At 42.5% G+C, this 22,284-nt stretch overlaps 1 protein-coding gene across 7 annotated transcripts in view; it reads right to left on the bottom strand.

Moving 5' to 3' along the window:
* SAMD12 (sterile alpha motif domain containing 12) overlaps window positions 1-22,284 on the bottom strand; it is a 248,251-nt gene that overhangs the window by 113,810 nt on the left and 112,157 nt on the right. For all 7 annotated transcript variants that reach the window (XR_006278676.1, XR_006278677.1, XM_038392676.2 and 4 more), the window contains one exon: window positions 904-1,044. Coding sequence is in view for 5 of the 7 variants with exons in the window: in XM_038392676.2 (XP_038248604.1) it covers window positions 904-1,044 (141 nt within the window). In the remaining 2 variants the exon portion in view is untranslated. The remainder of the gene's footprint in view (window positions 1-903; window positions 1,045-22,284) is intronic.

The raw sequence follows: 22,284 nt of genomic DNA, 5'->3' as shown, positions 1-22,284 counted from the left end.
TTTGCTGCAATGGGATTCCCTAACTGGGGTGGGGCCATAGATGGAACCCATATCCCTATCTTGGCACCAGAGCACCAAGCCGGCGAGTACATAAACCACAAGGGGTACTTTTAAATAGTGCTGGAAGCACTGGTGGATCACAAGGGACGTTTCACCAACATCAATGCCAGATGGCCGGGAAAGGTACACGACTCTCGTATCTTCAGGAACTCTGGACTGTTTCAAAAGCTGCAGGAAGGGACTTTATTCCCAGATCAGAAAATAACTGTTGAGGATGTTGAAATGCCTATAGTTATCCTTAGGGACCCAGCATACCCCTTAATGCCATGGCTCATGAAGCCATACACAGGCAGCCTGGACAGTAGTCAGGAGCTGTTCAACTACAGGCTGAGCAAGTGCAGAATGGTGGTAAAATGTGCATTTGGATGTTTAAAAGTGCGCTGGCGCAGTTTACTGACTTGGTTAGACCTCAGCGAAACCAATGTTCCCACTGTTATTACTGCTTGCTGTGCACTCCACAATATCTGTGAGAGTAAGAGGGAGACATTTATGGTGGGGTGGGATGTTGAGCCAAATCGTCTGGCCGCTGGTTACGCACAGCCAGACACGAGGGCGGTTAGAAGAGCACAGGAGGGCGCGGTGCGCATCAGAGAAGCTTTAAGAACCAGTTTCACGACTGGCCAGGCTACGGTGTGAAAGTTCTGTTTGTTTCTCCTTGATGAAACCCCCTGCCCCTTGGTTCACTCTACTGGTCTGGGTCTCGGACCACTAGGAAAGTATTTGGAGTTGATAAGACCTTCATGAATCATTTCTTACTGGGGAAAGTCAAATCACCTTTTATGTCTTTGTTTGAACTTTACCTTCACTACCTTTTTATAGGCCCACACTGAAATTATTTCCTACCTTGTGTAAGTAATTGTAGATTTCGGACTTCTTCTCTCACTTTCAGCTGAAGCACCTGCTGCAAAATGTGCTGTCGTAGGCTCTCCTGGGCAATCCCCATTCGTTCAAGCTTCTTGTCAGTAAGCCTCAGCAATGCACGGCCTGGATCCAAAAGTAAAAAAGAAGAAAGTCACCCAAGGATTTCCATTGATGTAATAACCTCATTCTAGCAAATAAACCTCATTCTGCTGCATTAAAATCCTCAGCTGTAAAACAATCTGATTCATAATGGGGTAGACTTAAAATGCAAAAGGGATACCTGACTTGGTGAGTTAATTACTTTCCACTCCAACGATCCAGGTTCAGAATCTTAGCTTTACATCAGTGAAAATGAGTTTGGCAAGTTCTATCTGTCTTATACATGTTGAGGTATCATAGTTTGTAGAGGCTCAGACTGGCGTATAGGATGACAGCAAAATTTCCCTGGATACTGCTGAACAGCCTGACCATCCTCTGCCCTCCCAAGATCCCTTTGAACAGCAACAGACTGAGCACAGATGTAATTGAATTATGGATCTGAGTCCTGGGCTGGCAGGATGCTTCATATTCACATTTAGCATGCCAGTGTATTATGACGTCATGGTCTGAGATAGCCCATAACGCAGAACATTCTAAATTCATACACATAAGACTGTTAGCACTTCCAGACAGGGACTGAATCATCTTGTGCAATTACAGTGCCTAGCACAATGGGATTCTGAACTGGTCTTTTGGACTCCACTGTAATAGAAATGCTAAATTAAGAGACAGCACATAGCAGGATGGCAGAACATGGTGGTAGGACAAGCACTAAGGTACCCAGGTCCACCAGAGAATCACAGCATGAAGCAACGGCAATGGTGCTTCCAATCCCTTTATCTTAGGGGAGGAAAAACTTTCCCAATACTTTTAGCCCCTAAAGTATTAGTGCTGGTGGTTAGGCCCAGCCATGAGCCCCACAGCCCACTGAAGCCCATCTTCTCTCCTTTCCAAAGGGGCCCTTGCCTCTCCAGTCCAATGCGAGTAGTCCCGCTGGGGGTAGACTGATTTACACTGCCTGAAAATCTGGCACATGATGTTTGTTCGAAGAAACTCAGCCCTTTGCCTCTCTCTACGTTCAGCTTCATTTGCTTACTAGTTTGTCTTTAAATCTGCATTTTTGGGTTCCACTTGTCATATATCAGTATCATTATCAGCATCATCAACAGAGGAATATATATATCTTTCTCAGGTAGAGAATGACAATAATTCATGCATTTTGTCCCAGTTTTGTGGTGGCACTCCTTAGCACTAAGGATGATAACCCCTTGTCCAAGAAATCTTTCTGTGAAATCATAAACCAGAGAAGTCTATTGGTTAATGTAATACCAAAATATGGAAATTAGTGTCTGATAGATCAATGCCAGCCTTCAAATTCCCCTAGTGAGAGAGACAGTAATAAGGACTTCAATTGTTATAGCACATTATCATACCAAGACATCTCAAAGCAATTTACAAAGGATGTACAACAATCTAAGAATGCAGTCTGCAATGCCAATCTAGCAATTGAAAGCAAGCAAAAATTAAAGTCCTCAATGAAAAAAGTGCCAGCACCCCTATCACCTTTGGGCAGAGAGTTATATTATGTAATAATGTGTCAGGACATAAGGAGGCCATGTGGCTCCTCCAGCTCTGTCCACCTACCTGGCTAACAGTTATAGTTTTTAATATCTTTCTTCTGGACATTTATTTATTTCTCATTTGATAGGGTGGATAAAAATCAATGATTTAAAAAAAAAGTAAATAAAAAAGTCATATTTTTTAAATTTAAATCTGATTTTTTTGATAAAATGCTTTTTGAGGAAAAAACCTATTAAAAAGATAGTTTTAATTAAGATACGTTATAACTCAAAGATATCTGTTCATGGAATAGGGATTATAAATTCTAATTCTATAGTATGAAGAAATATATTGATGTAATGTTTAAGAAAAGTTTTGTAAATGAGTTCCAATAGTTCATGGATTAGGGACCAATTTTATGGGGTTCCAGGGGCTTCTGTATAGATTATTTAGGTTAATCTTTCTATCTACCCAATGGGACTCAGTGCTCAGTCTAGAAGATACCATCAGAGATGCTTAGTTTTGCAGTTCTCAAACTGTTGGATTTGTGTCTCCAGAGATAAATTGCTTGTTAACAGCAAAAATGTTTTAAATAATTAAATAAATAAATAAAAAAATAAATAGAGGTGAGAAACAACAGACCTGAACCCTATTGTCCCTCTGCAAATTTGTGTACACAGAGTCAACCCTTACCTCTCTCTAAAAGTGAAAAGTTTCAAAAGTTCAATGAATAGAGATGTTGGGGGCAGAAATAGATCTGAAAAGGAAAAGACGTCTGGAGGTAAATGTGAGAAGGAGGGACAGGCAGTAGAAACAAAAGTGAAACTGTTTGAAGAGCCATATTCCAGAAGTCTTGAGGTCTTCGAATGTAGCCTTCCCTGATTTGAGATCTACCAGACCAATTCTCTCACTAGAAGGGAAAATCTATAATGTCAGCAGGCCGTAAAGGAGACCTCAGTTTGGGAATATTTAAAGATGTTCCTCTGCCTGTGGGTAAGACAGGCATGCATGCAAAATGCAAACAGCGCAACAAAGAAATGCAAGGCCTGGTTGCCCGAATGAAACAACATCATGAGAAGTGTTTCTTCTCAGGAGGAAGCTGCGCTGAAGATGATGAAAGGAACATGTCTAAATATGCAGGATCTTCAGGTTGATACACATTTTTATTTCATACTTCTTTCTTAAGGACTGCCTGTCTTCCTTCTGGACTGTTCTTGAATTCTCATGTTTGAGCAAAAAAATATAGTTGTTACTCTATTGTTGTTTGAGCAAAAAATATAGTTGTTACTCTATGAAATAGGCAGCTCTTCCCTTTACAATTTCACCTTTAAAGTAGTACTGAGTGTCAATGAATGCAGTGAATAATACTAAATGAGCAGTATGGTAATAATAATTAAATAACTGCATTGACTTATTTTGTTTAGGAGAATCCATCCTCAACATACAGGACTCTGAAGACTATCCATCTTCAAGATCACCATCATTTTCTATAGATTCAGAGTTATCTGCCAATGATAGTGTTTCAGTCACATAGCCACAGTATATCACCTATAGTAAAAAGAAAAAAAAATCTCCATCATCCAGGAAAAAAACGAAGATAAATTTGTGATAAGAACCAGCAGATTACAAAAAGAGGTAACTGATTAAAAAATTGCCCAGTTTGTTTATGTAACAAACTCTCCTTTCTGTATGATTGAGAACCCACACTTCATTAACATGGTTCAGTCATTAAGACCAGGATACAGTCCACCCAACAGAGCAGATGTTGCAGGCAAATTGCTGGATAAAGTCTATGAAAGAGAAATTGAGCTGAGTGCAAAAGTTCTAGAGGGTGAAATTGTTAACCTGAGCCTTGATGGGTGGAGCAATGTCCACAATGATCCTGTTGTATGTGCTTGTGTAACAGAAGAAGGGAATGTCTTCCTTACAGAAACAATTGATACATCAGGAAATGCACACACAGCAGAATACATACAAGAAGTAGTAGTAAAAGCTATAACAAACTGTGAAAAAAAATTCAAATGTCTAGTACGCAGCTTGGCCACAGATAATGCTGCAAATGTATCCAAGATGAGAAGAAGTTACCTATTTAAAAGAGCGTGAAGAGAGTCCCAAGCTAATAACATATGATTGCAGTGCTCATTTGATGCACCTCCTAGCCAAAGACTTCAGTGTTCCAGAAATAAAGGTTAATGTTGTTAAAATTGCAAAATACTTCCGTAACAACCACTTTGCAGGAGCTGCTCTGAAAAAAGTGGGAGGAACCAAGCTAACTCTCCCACAAGACATGCGATGGAACTCAGGAGTGGACTGTTTTGAGCACTGTATCAAGAACTGGCCTAATTTGATGACAGTTTGTGAACAAAATCGTGAAAAAATAGATGGCACTGTCACAGCCAAAGTTCTCAACATTGGGCTTAAGAGAAATGCTGAACACATGCTGAGTACCCTGAAGCCTATTTCTGTAGCCTTGAACAAAATGCAGGGATATAGCTGTTTTATTGCCGACGCTGTTGAAATTTGGAAGGAACTGAGTGAGATCTTAAAAAGAGAAATATGCAATGACAGAGTTTCATAGATACTAAGGTCAGAAGGGACCATAATGATCATCTAGTCTGACCTCCTGCACAATGCAGGCCACAGAATCTCACCCACCCACTCCTATGAAAAACCTCACCTATGTCTGAGCCATTGAAGTCCTCAAATCATTGTTTAAAGACTTCAAGGAGCAGAGAATCCTCCAGCAAGTGACCCGTGCCCCATGCTACAGAGGAAGGCGAAAAACCTCCAGGGCCTCTTCCAATCTGCCCTGGAGGAAAATTCCTTCCCGACCCCAAATATGGTGATCAGCTAAACCCTGAGCATATGGGCAAGATTCACCAGCCAGACATTACAGAAAATTCTTTCCTAGGTAACTCAGATCCCACCCTATCTAGCATCCCATCACAGGCCATTAGGCCTATTTACCATGAATATTAAAGATCAATTAATTACCAAAATCATGTTATCCCATCATACCATCTCCTCCATAAATTTATTGAGTTTAATTTTAAAGCCAGATAGATCTTTTGCTCCCACTGCTTCCCTTGGAAGGCTATTCTAAAAATGAAACCTACATCGATCTCCGAGTTGTGAAGAATACGTATTAAGGCAGTGGTTCACCAACTTGTTCCACCGCTTGTGCAGGGAAAGCCCCTGGTGGGATGTGCTGGTTTGTTTACCTGCTGCGTCCACATGTTTGGCTGATCGCGGCTCCGAGTGGCCACGGTTCGCTGCTCCAGGCTAATGGGAGCTGCTGGAAGCGGCGGCCAGTACATCCCTCGGACCAGAGCTATGATCGGCCGAACCTCCATACGCGGCAGGTAAACAAATGGGCCCGGCCCGCCAGGGGCTTTCCCTGCACAAGAGGCGGAACAAGTTTGGGAACCACTGTATTAAGGTTATAACAACCGACAAGAATGCACTTTTACGTAGAAATCCTTGATTAAATTGAGTCTTCCTGACTAGTGATTTAAATCATGATTTAAAATCAATTTGATTTAAATCAAATCCACCCTGTCATTTGAGTACATTTCCTATCTCAGCCAACAGTGTACTTGGGCTGGTACTAGGAACAAAACAAAGGGAATGATCTCTGCCCTAAGGAGCTTACATCCTTCACAAAGAGCAGACCTAGAGACCAGAGGGTAGAATTAATTTAGACCACCCTCCTTTTAGTTTATTTTCTATTTCAATAATGGATTAGTGACAGCATTTTTTCCTAAAATGACTTAGAAGAATGAGCCAGATGAGGAGCTGTTGTTCGCAAGTGGGCCTGTTGCAAAGGAGTGCAGTTGTCACAGCACTGAAGCAAAGGATCACCACAAGCCGGAAGAGGCAAAGGTAGGAAACCAGGAGTGAAGCTGGATTTTGCAACCAGGGGAGGAGGCGCTAATTCCCACTTTGGGTGACAGCATGTTATTAAAAACTTCTTTTTATTGTGGTGGTAATTCAGTTATTTTTCTAAGTAAGTATTTGATGCTACTTTGTATTATTAGTCTATTATTTACATTATTGCTCCTGCCAAATTTCTAGGTTTTTACTTTTATGAAGTTTGAAATTTAAGGTTCTCTCTGCCTCTCCTCACTGTAGGCATTGTTTAGCCAAGACCTAATTTCAGACTAGAGTTTAAAGAGGTATTTGAGAGGAAAGAGAGAGAACGCATTTGGCAAAGGGAGATTATTCTAGGTGTATATACAGGGTAGCATGGAAGAAGGCCTGAAGGTGAATTAGAAAAGGAAATAAAGAGAGAAATAAGGAGTGATTTATCAGCTGAGTGGAGAGTATTGAGAGGGAAGCGGTAAGAAATGAGAGCAGACATGTAGGTAGGGCACATTTCTGTAAGGCCTTCATAAAGACTATGAAAAGCTCAGATTTTATGAATAAGGTAAGACGAAGCCGGTGGAAGGGAGTGACATGATTTGAACTGTGGGCAGGGAAGATTATTTTATCTCCTGCATTCAATACACAATGTACATATGTAGATCCGTACCTAATATTCAGTACATGGATTGAGGGGGCACAGCAGCTAACTCATAAGAAGGAACAGACCTAAGTAGGCTGTATGGACATACTCAGTTGCAACTCCTTGTACAATCCTGCAATCCTAATACAGGCAGAATTCCCACTGACTGAGATATGTGAGCGATCTACTGCCTACAGCTCAGTAACTCTGTGGCATAGGACACACTAAGCTGCCTAAATTATCCAGGTGACAAATTAGTTTAAATTCACAAACTGTACCACTTAATTTGAAAAGTGATTGTTGACATGATATGATGAATATTCCTGCTTAATTGATAGTAATGTGCTTCCTAGTTTTTGTGCAGAGCAAATGTTACACAAACTGTGCCCAGACTTACCTCATTAGTTTCAAAAACATGTTTGCAAATCTGGTTCTACTTAAGGAATCCAATCATAGCCTTTCACTCTGCCTGTGTGGGCTAGCGTTAGTTCCTTCCCAACTCAGAAGGTAAGAACAAGCCTCTTGTGCCAGCATGGATTACTTGGAGGTGGCTCACATCATAGAGCAGCCTTTGGGCTGCATGAGCTTTCATTTAAGGTAAGTTCCTAGTTTCCCTTGCCAAGATAGCCTTAAAAATAGCCCTCCAACCTGATGTAAAGACTGGTAAACAAATCGTAAGGAACAAGCCTCCGACTCCACTTCTGCAGCAGGAAGCTGAGAAAGGAGAATTAAAAAAAGCCACATGCTTGTTATGTAAAGTGAGTCGGTTAATTTAGGGGCACAATCAAAAGAACCATTTTATTAATCCTTCTCCCCAGTTCTTAGGTCCTGCCCCGGACTCAGTGGTATGATCACAGTGGACAGGAATTGGTCACCTATGGGGAAAGAAGGAGGAAATTGTTTTATAGGCCTACCCCAAACACTAATGCTGCCTCTACTGTTGATAGTTTCAGCCCTATCTGAGGCTGGGAGTGAACTGCTGCTGCTTGTGCAGGCAGCTAGCAAGCTGCCAGTTGCACTTGCTTTAGTATTGACCATGGCAACTGCTAAAGAAAGCGGTGACCCTCCAATCCCTCCCCCTGCACTTGACCTATGGAATATCACCAGTGAATCAGTGGAGACCTGCCTCACCAAACTACCCCAATGCCCTATAGATAATCAAGCTACCATCACTCTTTCCTTCAGAAGCTGCAAGATACCACATGTCGCTACCCGCTGATGAGAGGAGCAGTTTCCAGATAGAAAACCACCTAAATGAGACTCCATGAAGTGCTGGGGATGGGAAAGCAAAGGGTTCTAATGGATCAGTGGTTGAAGCTGATGGATAAATGAATTGGGGTGAAGGGCAAAGAAGGGGGAATAGAGTAAAGAATTAATAGATTTTGGGGATGAGATTACTACACCCAAGGAATGCTCCATGTGTCTGATTGAGAGAAAACTGTTTTGACAGAGCTGTGCAACAAGATGCTTCTACTGTCCCCATCATACTACCCCTGCAAGGACTTGTATAAGGTAGTTACTGATGGGGTCATAAGGACAGGTATGGCTCATTAGACTCCTCCTTGAATATAAGCAAGTGGGAGTAGCTCTTTGGAGAAAAGCGTAGGATCAGGCAAGCTTGAAGAGAAGGAATGGCTTGTATATCATATTATTCAAGAACTAACATAGCTACATAAAATCTCATCTCATGACGTTTTGATTCTTAACAGTATGTGCGTTGGACTTGGGTGAGGGTTCAAGCACCTTGTTAAAGTTTTCACAGCACTACACTGAGTCCTACTTGCTGGTTAACTTGCAATTATAATCAATAAATTAATATGTAAAGAAGGGAATTTGCTTACTTAATCTGGATCCTGTGTCTTCAAGTCATGTCTGCTTAATGTCCTGACAAGACTAAGTTTTAGATTTTGTTAGTACTGCCAATATGGCTATGGAAGAATGACCTAGTTTATCCAAAATCCTTTTCTTAAAATCACAGGTTTTTCTATTAGGCCTTCCAACACCACCTCCAGCTCCCAAAGAGAATATAAACATGAATTAAAAGAAAACTAAGTAATAGAGCAAGTTGATTTTTTAATTTTTGTCAAAGTTTTTCAAAATTAAAAACCCAGAAAGAAAATGAAAATTTTGTGAATTTGTTTTTCTAGGTTTTTGACCAGCTCTACTAAGTAACCAATAATAAACCTGTCAAATTCATTAACAAAAAAGTCCACAGTCCTTTCCTCTCTCGTGTTAGTGCCGTCTCTCTCACAATCCTCATATGTTCCAGATATAATGATCCGTCATTTTTCTCTATTCTTGTTCTTATTTAGGGTCTAATCCTGCAAGGTTTAGCATGTCCTTGACTCGCATTCAGTTTGTAGGAATTCAGGATGCTACCTGCCTCAAAAGTTTGGACCCTTTGATCACATTGGGATAAAGTGCTAGTCAGTGTGAGTAAGATTATCCCAGAAATGATTCCATTGACTACTTGTGAAGTAAGGTACTCCACAATGCAAATTGTATCAGAATCTGGCCCTTAGATTATAAGTGGCCAGGGACCTTGTCTTGTCTCTCTGTTTGCTCATGAAGTGTCACACACACCCTATGGAGCTAAATTCCATTCTATCCAGATATCAACAAAACAGCCCTCTAAATTCTGAGAGCAGAATAATTTCAAATTAGTTATAACTGAAGAGGCAGAAAGAGCACAGCTTGACTTACAGATCCTAAGAAGAATTTGCAAAAGTACCAGTGGAAAAAAACAACGTTTTAAAAACTGGATCAATTTTATCCGAAGTTACTGAACACAGAATCGGACCCCATAATGTTTCTTTTACAGAATCACTAAAAAAAAAAATTTTACAATCAGGATTCAAAAGCAGGAATGTATTATTATTTTTTCCCTAATTGAAATTATCTCCTTGCCAGGTAGCTCAAAAATGGAGAAGATACCTACTTATCTTTCAAAATCGACATTAGTGGCAAAGAATCTTCTCCAGAAGTAGGCAGTCCCGCTTTTCGGCCCCTGCCCTCAATCTGGAGAGTCAGTGATTCCTCTTCCAGGAGCTGACCTAAGAGACTGCTTTCCAAAAAGGCACTTGTAAACCCATACTGTATTTTATTTTAATCACATTTTGAATTAATTGCTCTTTGACTTAAGAGCCATAGATGATTCCAACGGAACATCATTCTAAGTCAATAACACAATTCTGTGCAGCGAAGGACTGGATTAATGAGAAATTGTACATCATGATTACTGGAAGTGGTTCAGTAAGTAATTTACTGTACTGATGGGAACTATATTGATTCCTTACAAGTCTTGGGTAAAGACTGTCATCCAGTCCTGTTTTTTAGTTGAATATATTCAGGACCTGATGTTTTTAATAGGAGGAAATAGTAATAACTTGAATTCCCATCTGAAATATAAATTCAGGTGCAAATCATATTACACTGCTTTTCAAATGTGCTGTAAAATGTGAGACAACCATTTTAGTGCTCTCAGGAAGGACCAAACCAGACCCACAAAGCAAATTAAGGATAAATTTATACCTTTAGCAGACAGTCTATAAATCTATATTATCTGGTGTATATATATTTGCCAAGCTACTTCCTGGCTATACAAAATTAAATATGTTTAAGCACCAAAGACATGTAATAATGGACGCCTATTACACTGCACATCATATTTTTCAAGCAATGAAATCTAGCACTAGTGCTTGATTGTATGTATCTGGTAGATTTATGGTACCCATATCAAATAAACAACCTTCAAGGTCTTTTCTGTTTGTGACAGGTAAAGTGAATCTGTCAACACCTTTGAGTTTATCTGCCATCAACCGGATGCATTGTTCCTCAATTCCTTGTTAATCTAATGTTGCTCAGTAGGCAGCCACTAAGTGTGCATTACATCTCCCATTTCTTTATTAATTGTAAAGAATCACATCAGAGCATACCTACTGGCAAAAAGAGAAAACACACATCCATATATAAAAGTGTACAGTGAAAATGTAGAAAAGAGAAGGAATGGGCAAGACAATTTGGATAGCATTAGAACTGATTCAAACCTCTGAACAAAACTCAAAACAAAATATTTTCTGGAGTTTCTAAAAGAGTCTTTTTTTTTAAAAAAGCCCTATTTTCTACCAGAAGGAGAAATATTTCAATACTACAAAAAAACCTCACAGCTTTCTTGGAATATCCAATCCAGCCAGCATTGGGAAGTACTGGAAACCACAACAGAAAACCTGTTCTTTTGTTAGTCTCTAAGGTGCCACAAGTACTCCTTTTCTTCCTGTTCTTTTGAGAATTCTAGCCAGATTTCTAAACCAAAAGAGGTTATGAGGTTTCGTCTGGAAATAGATTTAGGTAAATATCCAGAAAAAGAGAGGGAAACCCCCTGGAACAGATGTGAATTTAAACTAGATCCCCATTTAATTAAGTGGGAGACGTACACCTGCTCCAACTGTGAGTGCATATGTAGTTATTCATTACTCCCCTTCGATTGCAAAACACAATCAAAGAGTCACAAGACTAAGGGTCAAATTCTGCTCTGGGAATCCTGTACCCAGATCCAAGGTCAGAAGTCGGAACTAATTATTTTTTCACTTGCTGTAATTTGGCATTAGTCATTCTTGCCATTTGTTCAAAAATATTAGACCTCTAACAAAACATTCTTCTAGGTCATTAACCTCCTCCCTCCTATTTCTGCTAACTGATAATATAAAAAAAAAGCCAAATCTTTTAGAGCTGTTCCCCCCACCCAAGTTTTCATAGTGTGGACCACATCTTAAGAGAAATGTTATCTTAGAGACTCTTTTTTCACTCATGTGGGATTGTACAGACCACCTCCCCATTCATCATTGTTCAATACACATGGCAATTAAAGCAAAAGCTTACACAGAAAAGTAATATTAGGAACATGTTTGATTTAGTTTTTAGTTCCTTTTACTGCTGAATGGCAGGAAATCAAGAGGACCCACGCCATGTGACCACACAGCTTTCTGCAGACCATTATCAAAACCTCTGTGGGCCATCCCTGGTCCCCATGGAGCACAGTTTGAGAACCTCCATTTTAAAGCACTAGATTTTCCCATCATTAGCACTTTAAAAGGAAAGCAAAATTGAACCCTATTATAAACATGTTTTCATGCACTAACACTGGATAAATCCAGTTTGTATTATTGTTTCCTGAAACTCCCCTCTTCTGCTCCAGACCCTTATCTCCACAGTTTTCAGTAGTGCCTTTTCCCCATGCCCCTGCATTAGTTTTACCTTCCTTTTTTATTAAAAATGAAACAGAGGTTTCATGTTAATATTCATGATGTTAATAATTAACATTAATAAAATGGTAAATTAAAAGCAGCATGGTCATAGTTCAGTTTAAGCACTACAGAAAGCTTCAGACTTCAGAATCAGTCCCCCCCCCCCGGCATCAGTTAGATCTAGTATTTCTTTTTTAGGGCTTGTAAGCTGCAGTCTCCCACCTGTCAAGCTGAAAATGTGACCTTTGATGGGATCTCAGCCTATAGTACATGCTGATCACTTTTCAACCTAAGGGGAAAATAATTTTCCACTGTAAGAGCCAACTCCAGTCAATTTTGCGCACACTCTTATAGCTATGGATATTGATTTTTTTATCTATACTCTGTGGGTCTGACTCATATCTCATTTGCATCACGTTATTCCAAACTTCAGTGGAGTTACTTCCAATTTTCACCACCCTAACTGAAAGGAGAATCAAGCAATAACAATCTTATTCTAACACTCAGACTCCCATTGAGCAGCACCTTATTCAAAGTTGTTCAATTGAAATCCATAGGACTAAAAAACTTTCAGGGGTGAAGCACTAATCAAAGGATGAAGAGTTGGCAGATTTAAGCTCTGAGTGATCCAGAGCCCATTTAAGCCAGTGAAAGTGCTTCTGCTGGATTTGACCAGCTTTGGATCATCAACCTTTGCAGAGAAGAATCACAAAAATGATTCAGGTCTAAGGAAAAAAAGGTCTTATACTGAGAGACTTACGGATTTCTATCTATTTAGGGTTATCAAAAAGGAGATTGAGTGGTGAATTGATTACACTGTATAAGTACCCTCTTGGGAAGAAAAACACCAGGAACTAAAGGGCTCTTTAATCTAGCAAAGAAAGGCAGAACAAGAACTAATGACTGGCAGTTGAAGCCAGACACGTTCAAATGAGAAATTAGACACAATGTTTAACAGTGAGGGTAGTGAACCATTAGAACAAACTATCAAGAGAAGAGGTGGATTCTCCATTGTTTGACACCTTCAATTTAAGACTGCCTTTCTAAAGATACATTTTTGTTGAACACAAGTTATTGGAATCTGTTCAGGTGTAATTTGGAGAAATTCTATGGCCTGTGTTATTCAGGAGGTCACACAAGATGATCTAATGGTCCCTTCTAATCTTAAACCCCCCCCAACACTTATGAATCTGCAAAAGAAAGAAAATGAGGCAGGGGAGAATTTGTGTATATAAAAAAAATAAGGCCCTAGAGTTCAACAAAGATGTGCCCATTTGCAATCTGCCATCTTAAATGAGTTTTCTTTCCAGCTTTATAAATCTAATGCAACAGTCAGTTTGCAGTCTTCAAAGTACTTAAAATTACTAAACACCTAGGCTCTGCAAGAGGACCCCTTAAAATACATAGCTTTCAGGACAGCATACAGAAATGCACTTACGTACATCATACAGTCTACATTTGAAAAGCAACTGCACACTAAGGGTATGTCTACACTGCAATTAGATACCTGTGGCTGGCCCATGCCAGCTGACTCAGGCTCATGGGGTTTGGGCTAAGAAGTTGTTTAATTGTGGTGTAGATGTTTGGGCTCAGCCTACAGCCCTACTCTGGGACCCTGCAAGCTGGGAGGATCCAAGAGTTTGGGCTGCAGCCAGCCTACCCCATAATTAAATGGCCTGTTAGCCTCAGCCTTGTGAGCTGGAGCCAGCTGGCACGGGCCAGACAGCAGCCGCAGGTTTTTAACTGCCGTGTAGACATCCCTGTTGACAAAGGACTCATAGGGTGAGTTGATTCCACTGAATACTTATCAGCCACTAATTAGATTGGGAGAAAAACAACTTGTAACTGATAGTTTGTTACATACAGAAATACATTTATGTAGATAGGTAAAATTAGAAATGATCTGTATAAAGATTTCATAGATCACACTTTCGTACTATCACAAAAGAAAGAATGTGGAAAGAAAGAAAAAAAAAGAAGCGGAATGTCCGGGTTCCAGTAACACAGACACAGGTAACTAACCGCTTTCATGTTCTCTCCACAGGTACCAATGCGGAGAGTGGACCAGATGATATGTCTGGGGGGAGAAAGCAGAAGGAGACTCCGTTGGTTGGGAGGCATGAGATGCGATGTCCTGAGGTTGGAGGTTCCACGACCACCACTCCCAAGAGGAGAAGGCGGGTGGTGGTGGTCGGGGACTCTCTCCTCCGGGGGACTGAGTCATCTATCTGCCGCCCTGACCGGGAAAACCGAGAAGTCTGCTGCTTGCCAGGGGCTAAGATTCGTGATGTGACGGAGAGACTGCCGAGACTCATCAAGCCCTCGGATCGCTACCCCTTCCTGCTTCTCCACGTGGGCACCAATGATACTGCCAAGAATGACCTTGAGCGGATCACTGCGGACTATGTGGCTCTGGGAAGAAGGATAAAGGAGTTGGAGGCGCAAGTGGTGTTCTCGTCCATCCTCCCGTGGAAGGAAAAGGCCTGGGTAGGGACCGTCGAATCGTGGAGGTCAACGAATGGCTACGCAGGTGGTGTCGGAGAGAAGGCTTTGGATTCTTTGACCATGGGATGGTGTTCCATGAAGGAGGAGTGCTGGGCAGAGACGGGCTCCATCTTACGAAGAGAGGGAAGAACATCTTTGCCAGCAGGCTGGCTAACCTAGTGAGGAGGGCTTTAAACTAGGTTCACCGGGGGAAGGAGACCAAAGCCCTGAGGTAAGTGGGAAAGCGGGATACCGGGAGGAAGCACAGGCAGGAAGGTCTGTGAGGGGAGGGCTCCTGCCTCATACTGGGAATGAGGGGCGATCAACAGGTTATCTCAAGTGCTTATATACAAATGCACAAAGCCTTGGAAACAAGCAGGGAGAACTGGAGGTCCTGGTGATGTCAAGGAATTATGACGTGATTGGAATAACAGAGACTTGGTGGGATAACTCACATGACTGGAGTACAGTCATGGATGGTTATAAACTGTTCAGGAAGGACAGGCAGGGCAGAAAAGGTGGGGGAGTAGCACTGTATGTAAGGGAGCAGTATGACTGCTCAGAGCTCCGGTACGAAACTGTGGAAAAACCTGAGTGTCTCTGGATTAAGTTTAGAAGTGTGTGCAACAAGAGTGATGTCATGGTGGGAGTCTGCTATAGACCACCGGACCAGGGGGATGAGGTGGATGAGGCTTTCTTCCGGCAACTCACGGAAGCTACTAGATCGCATGCCCTGATTCTCATGGGTGACTTTAATTTTCCTGATATCTGCTGGGAGAGCAATACAGCGGTGCATAGACAATCCAGGAAGTTTTTGGAAAGCGTAGGGGACAATTTCCTGGTGCAAGTGCTAGGGGAGCCAACTAGGGGGAGCGCTTTTCTTGACCTGCTGCTCACAAACCGGGTAGAATTAGTGGGGGAAGCAAAAGTGGATGGGAATCTGGGAGGCAGTGACCATGAGTTGGTTGAGTTCAGGATCCTGACGCAGGGAAGAAAGGTAAGCAGCAGGATACGGACCCTGGACTTCAGGAAAGCAGACTTTGACTCCCTCAGGGAACAGATGGCCAGGATCCCCTGGGGGACTAACATGAAAGGGAAGGGAGTCCAGGAGAGCTGGCTGTATTTCAAGGAATCCCTGTTGAGGTTACAGGGACAAACCATCCCGATGAGTCGAAAGAATAGTAAATATGGCAGGCGACCAGCTTGGCTTAATGGTGAAATCCTAGCGGATCTTAAACATAAAAAAGAAGCTTACAAGAAGTGGAAGCTTGGACATATGACCAGGGAAGAGTATAAAATATTGCTCGGGCATGTAGGAAAGATATCAGGAGGGCCAAATCGCACCTGGAGCTGCAGCTAGCAAGAGATGTCAAGAGTAACAAGAAGGGTTTCTTCAGGTATGTTGGCAACAAGAAGAAAGCCAAGGAAAGTGTGGGCCCCTTACTGAATGAGGGAGGCAAGCTAGTGACAGAGGATGTGGAAAAAGCTAATGTACTCAATGCTTTTTTTGCCTCTGTTTTCACTAACAAGGTCAGCTCCCAGACTGCTGTGCTGGGCAACACAAAATGGGGAAGAGATGGCCAGCCCTCTGTAGAGATAGAGGTGGTTAGGGACTATTTAGAAAAGCTGGACGTGCACAAGTCCATGGGGCCGGACGAATTGCATCCGAGAGTGCTGAAGGAATTGGCGGCTGTGATTGCAGAGCCCTTGGCCATTATCTTTGAAAACTCGTGGCGAACGGGGGAAGTCCCGGATGACTGGAAAAAGGCTAATGTAGTGCCCATCTTTAAAAAAGGGAAGAAGGAGGATCCTGGGAACTACAGGCCGGTCAGCCTCACCTCAGTCCCTGGAAAAATCATGGAGCAGGTCCTCAAAGAATCAATCCTGAAGCACTTAGAGGAGAGGAAAGTGATCAGGAACAGTCAGCATGGATTCACCAAGGGAAGGTCATGCCTGACTAATCTAATCGCCTTTTATGATGAGATTACTGGTTCTGTGGATGAAGGGAAAGCAGTGGATGTATTGTTTCTTGACTTTAGCAAAGCTTTTGACACGGTCTCCCACAGCATTCTTGTCAGCAAGTTAAGGAAGTATGGGCTGGATGAATGCACTATAAGGTGGGTAGAAAGCTGGCTAGATTGTCGGGCTCAACGGGTAGTGATCAATGGCTCCATGTCTAGTGGCCAGCCGGTGTCAAGTGGAGTGCCCAGGGGTCGGCCTGGGGCCCGTTTTGTTCAATCTCTTCATAAATGATTGGAGGATGGTGTGGATTGCACTCGCAATTTGGGATGATACTAAACTGGGAGGGTGGTAGATACGTGGAGGGGAGGGATAGGATACAGACGGACCTAGACAAATGGCTTGGGCAAAAGAAATCTAATGAGGTTCATAAGGATAAATGCAGGGTCCTGCACTAGGATGGAAGAATCCAATGCACCGTTACAGACTAGGGACGAATGGCTCGGCAGCAGTTCTGCGGAAAAGGGACCTAGGGGTGACAGTGGACGAGAAGCTGGATATGAGTCAGCAGTGTGCCCTTGTTGCCAAGAAGGCCAATGGCATTTTGGGTTGTATAAGTAGGGGCATAGCGAGCAGATCGAGGGATGTGATCGTTCCCCTCTATTCGACACTGGTGAGGCCTCATCTGGAGTACTGTGTCCAGTTTTGGGCCCCACACTACAGGAAGGATGTGGATAAATTGGAAAGAGTACAACGAAGGGCAACGAAAATGATTAGGGGTCTAGAGCACATGACTTATGAGGAGAGGCTGAGGGAGCTGGGATTGTTTAGTCTGCAGAAGAGAAGAATGAGGGGGGATTTGATAGCTGCTTTCAACTACCTGAAAGGGGGTTTCAAAGAGGATGGCTCTAGACTGTTCTCAATGGTAGCAGATGACAGAACGAGGAGTAATGGTCTCAAGTTGCAATGGGGGAGGTTTAGATTGGATATTAGGAAAAACTTTTTCACTAAGAGGGTGGTGAAACACTGGAATGCGTTACCTAGGGAGGTGGTAGAATCTCCTTCCTTAGAGGTTTTTAAGGTCAGGCTTGACAAAGCCCTAGCTGGGATGATTTAACTGGGACTTGGTCCTGCTTTGAGCAGGGGGTTGGACTAGATGACCTTCTGGGGTCCCTTCCAACCCTGATATTCTATGATTCTATGATTCTATGATTCTATGAAAGAGGCAACACATTGCTAAAAACAATTAGCATTAGAGACTAAAGATCTGTTAATTAGATACTGGGCCAAATTCAGTCCTGATGTAAATAGGAGCATATCTGATTTCCACTGCATTGCACCCACTTACATCAGAGCTGAAATAGGCCCATAGAGATGCATATAATTTTCCTGTATTTTAAGGAAACAGCACAAACACATGTATTTAATCTTTTCAGGATCCTGACTATCTTAATAAAGGTTTTTACAGACCGTATGTTCAGTGGAAAATCTCTCTACTCAGATTGGGCCACATTCAACCTTGAGGCAGTAACAAAATTGCTCATTTTTCTCCAGTACATTAGTTTACACTCACCACCACAGTGCAGAAGTTAAAACATTTTATACTTGCTTTTAAAGTAAGATTCTTTTTATACATGAGAAAAGGAGTACTTGTTGCACCTTAGAGACTAACAAATTTATTAGAGCATAAGCTTTCGTGAGCTACAGCTCACTTCATTGGATGCATTTGGTGGAAAAAACACCACTACATACCACACAGACTATACTGACAGCTTGTGCCACACACTCTCAAAGAAACTGCGGAACCACCTGATCAACATCCTCTATAGCAAACAGGGAAAGATTAAGAATGAGCTCTCAAAACTGGATACTCTCATAAAGAAACAACCTTCCACACAAACTTCCTCGTGGCTGGACTTTACAAAAACAAGACAAGCCATTTACAACACACACTTTGCTTCTCTACAAAAGAAAAAGGACACTAAGCTATCTAAACTACTACATGCCACAAGGGGCCACAACAATGGTTCCCGTAACCCACCCAGCAATATTGTTAATCTATCCAACTATACTCTTAGCCCAGCAGAAGAATCTGTCCTATCTCGGGGCCTCTCCTTTTGCCCCTCCACCCCCATGAACATGATACAGTTCTGTGGTGACCTAGAATCCTATTTTCGACGTCTCAGACTCAAGGAATATTTCCAACACACCTCTGACCAACATATTAACCCACAGAGACCTTCCTACCAACACTACAAAAAGAAGGATTCTGGGTGGACTCCTCCTGAAGGTCGAAACAGCAGCTTGGACTTCTACATAGAGTGCTTCCGCCGAAGTGCACGAGCTGAAATTGTGGAAAAGCAGCATCGCTTACCCCATAACCTCAGCCATGCAGAACACAGTGCCATCCACAGCCTCAGAAACAACTCTGACATCATAATCAAAAAGGCTGACAAAGGAGGTGCTGTTGTCATCATGAATAGGTTGGAGTATGAACAAGAGGCTACTAGGCAGCTCTCCAACACCACTTTCTACAAGCCATTACCCTCTGATCCCACTGAGAGTTACCAAAAGAAACTACAGCATTTGCTCAAGAAACTCCCTGAAAAAGCACAAGAACAAATCCGCACAGACACACCCCTAGAACCCCGACCTGGGGTATTCTATCTGCTACCCAAGATCCATAAACCTGGAAATCCTGGACGCCCCATCATCTCAGGCATTGGCACCCTGACAGCAGGATTGTCTGGCTATGTACACTCCCTCCTCAGGCCCTACGTTACCAGCACTCCCAGCTATCTTCGAGACACCACTGACTTCCTGAGGAAACTACAATCCATCAGTGATCTTCCTAAAAACACCATCCTAGCCACTATGGATGTAGAAGCCCTCTACACCAACATTCCACACAAAGATGGACTACAAGCCGTCAGGAACAGTATCCCCGATAATGTCACGGCTAACCTGGTGGCTGAACTTTGTGACTTTGTCCTCACCCATAAGTATTTCACATTTGGGGACAACGTATACCTTCAAATCAGCGGCACTGCGATGGGTACCCGCATAGCCCCACAGTATGCCAACATTTTTATGGCTGACTTTGAACAACGCTTCCTCAGCTCTCGTCCCCTAATGCCCCTACTCTACTTGCGCTACATTGATGATATTATCATCATCTGGACCCATGGAAAAGAAGCCCTTGCGGAATTCCACCAGGATTTCAACAATTTCCATCCCACCATCAACCTCAGCCTGGACCAGTCCACACAAGAGATCCACTTCCTGGACACTACGGTGCTAATAAGCGATGGTCACATAAACACCACCCTATATCGGAAACCTACTGACCGCTATTCCTACCTACATGCCTCTAGCTTTCATCCAGATCATACCACACGATCCATTGTCTACAGCCAAGCTCTACGATATAACCGCATTTGCTCCAACCCCTCAGACAGAGACAAACACCTACAAGATCTCTATCATGCATTCCTACAACTACAATACCCACCTGCTGAAGTGAAGAAACAGATTGACAGAGCCAGAAGAGTACCTAGAAGTCACCTACTACAGGACAGGCCCAACAAAGAGAACACCACTAGCCATCACCTTCAGCCCCCAACTAAAACCTCTCCAACGCATCAAGGATCTACAACCTATCCTGAAGGACGACCCATCACTCTCACAGATCTTGGGAGACAGGCCAGTCCTTGCTTACAGACAGACCCCCCCAATCTGAAGCAAATACTCACCAGCAACCACACCCCACACAACAGAACCACTAACCCAGGAACCTATCCTTGCAACAAAGCCCGTTGCCAACTCCGTCCACATATCTATTCAGGGACACCATCATAGGGCCTAATCACATCAGCCACACTATCAGAGGCTCGTTCACCTGCGCATCTACCAATGTGATATATGCCATCATGTGCCAGCAATGCCCCTCTGCCATGTACATTGGTCAAACTGGACAGTCTCTACGTAAAAGAATAAATGGACACAAATCAGACGTCAAGAATTATAACATTCAAAAACCAGTTGGAGAACACTTCAATCTCTCTGGCCACTCGATTACAGACCTAAGAGTGGCTATCCTTCAACAAAAAAACTTCAAAACCAGACTCCAAGGAGAGACTGCTGAATTGGAATTAATTTGCAAACTGGATACAATTAACTTAGGCTTGAATAGAGACTGGGAATGGATGAATCATTACACAAAGTAAACTATTTCCCCATGTTATTTCTCCCCCTCCACCCTACCCCCCACTGTTCCTCAGATATTCTTGTTAACTGCTGGAAATAGCCTACCTTGCTTGTCACCATGAAAGGTTTTCCTCTTTTCCCCCGCCTGCTGCTGGTGATGGCTTATCTTAAGTGATCACTCTCCTTACAGTGTGTATGATAAACCCATTGTTTCATGTTCTCTGTGTGTGTATATAAATCTCCCCTGTTTTTTCCACCAAATGCATCCGATGAAGTGAGCTGTAGCTCACGAAAGCTTATGCTCTAATAAATTTGTTAGTCTCTAAGGTGCCACAAGTACTCCTTTTCTTTTTGCGAATACAGACTAACACGGCTGCTACTCTGAAACTTTTTATACATGAGTTACATTTTCTTGATTCTACATAATAAATGAACATTTTAGGTGCAGTGGTCTTACATCAGCAGTATTCAAATGCTTCTTAATATCAATTGGAAAAAGGCAAATGTAGTGCCCATTTTTAAAAAAAAGGGAAGAAGGAGAACCCGGGGAACTACAGACTGGTCAGCCTCACCTCAGTCCCTGGAAAAATTATGGATCCAGTCCTCAAGAAAACCATTTTGATACACTTGGAGGAGAAGAAGGTGATCAGGAACAGTCAACATGGATTCACCAAGGGCAAGTCTAGGGTGACCAGACAGCAAGTGTGACAAATCAGGACAAAGGGTGGTGGGGTAATAGGCATCTATATAAAAAACAGCCCTAAATATCGGGACTGTCCCTATAAAATCGGGACACCTGGTCACCCTAGGCAAGTCATGCCTGACCAACTTGATTGCCTTCTATGATGGATAAGAGGAAAGCAGTGGACGTGATATATCTTGACTTTAGCAAGGCTTTTGATACGGTCTCCCACAGTTTTCTTGCCAGCAAGTTAAAAAAGTATGGATTGGATGAATGGACTATAAGGTGGATAGAAAGTTGGCTAGATTGACAGGCTCAATACGTAGTGATCAACGGTCTAGTTGGTAGCTGGTATCAAGCAGAATGCCTCGGGGTCGGTCCTAGGACCGGTTTTGTTCAACATCTTTATTAATGAACTGGATGATGGGATAGATTTCACCCTCAACAAGTTCGCAGATGACACTAACCTGGGGGGAGAGGTAGATATGCTGGAAGGTAGGAATAGGGTCCAGAGTGACCTAGACAAATTGGAGGATTGGACCAAAAGAAATCTGATGTGGTTCAACAAGGACAAGTGCAGAGTCCTGCAATTAGGAAGGAAGAATCCCATGCACCGCTACAGGCTGGGGACCAACTGGCTAAGCAGTAGTTTTGGAGAAAAGGACCTGGGGATTACAGTGAATGAA

This window comes from Dermochelys coriacea, chromosome 2, assembly GCF_009764565.3.
Source record: "Dermochelys coriacea isolate rDerCor1 chromosome 2, rDerCor1.pri.v4, whole genome shotgun sequence".
NCBI classification, from domain to species: domain Eukaryota; kingdom Metazoa; phylum Chordata; order Testudines; family Dermochelyidae; genus Dermochelys; species Dermochelys coriacea.
Note: the sequence above shows the minus strand (reverse complement) of the source record. Positions and strands in the feature narration are given on the sequence as shown.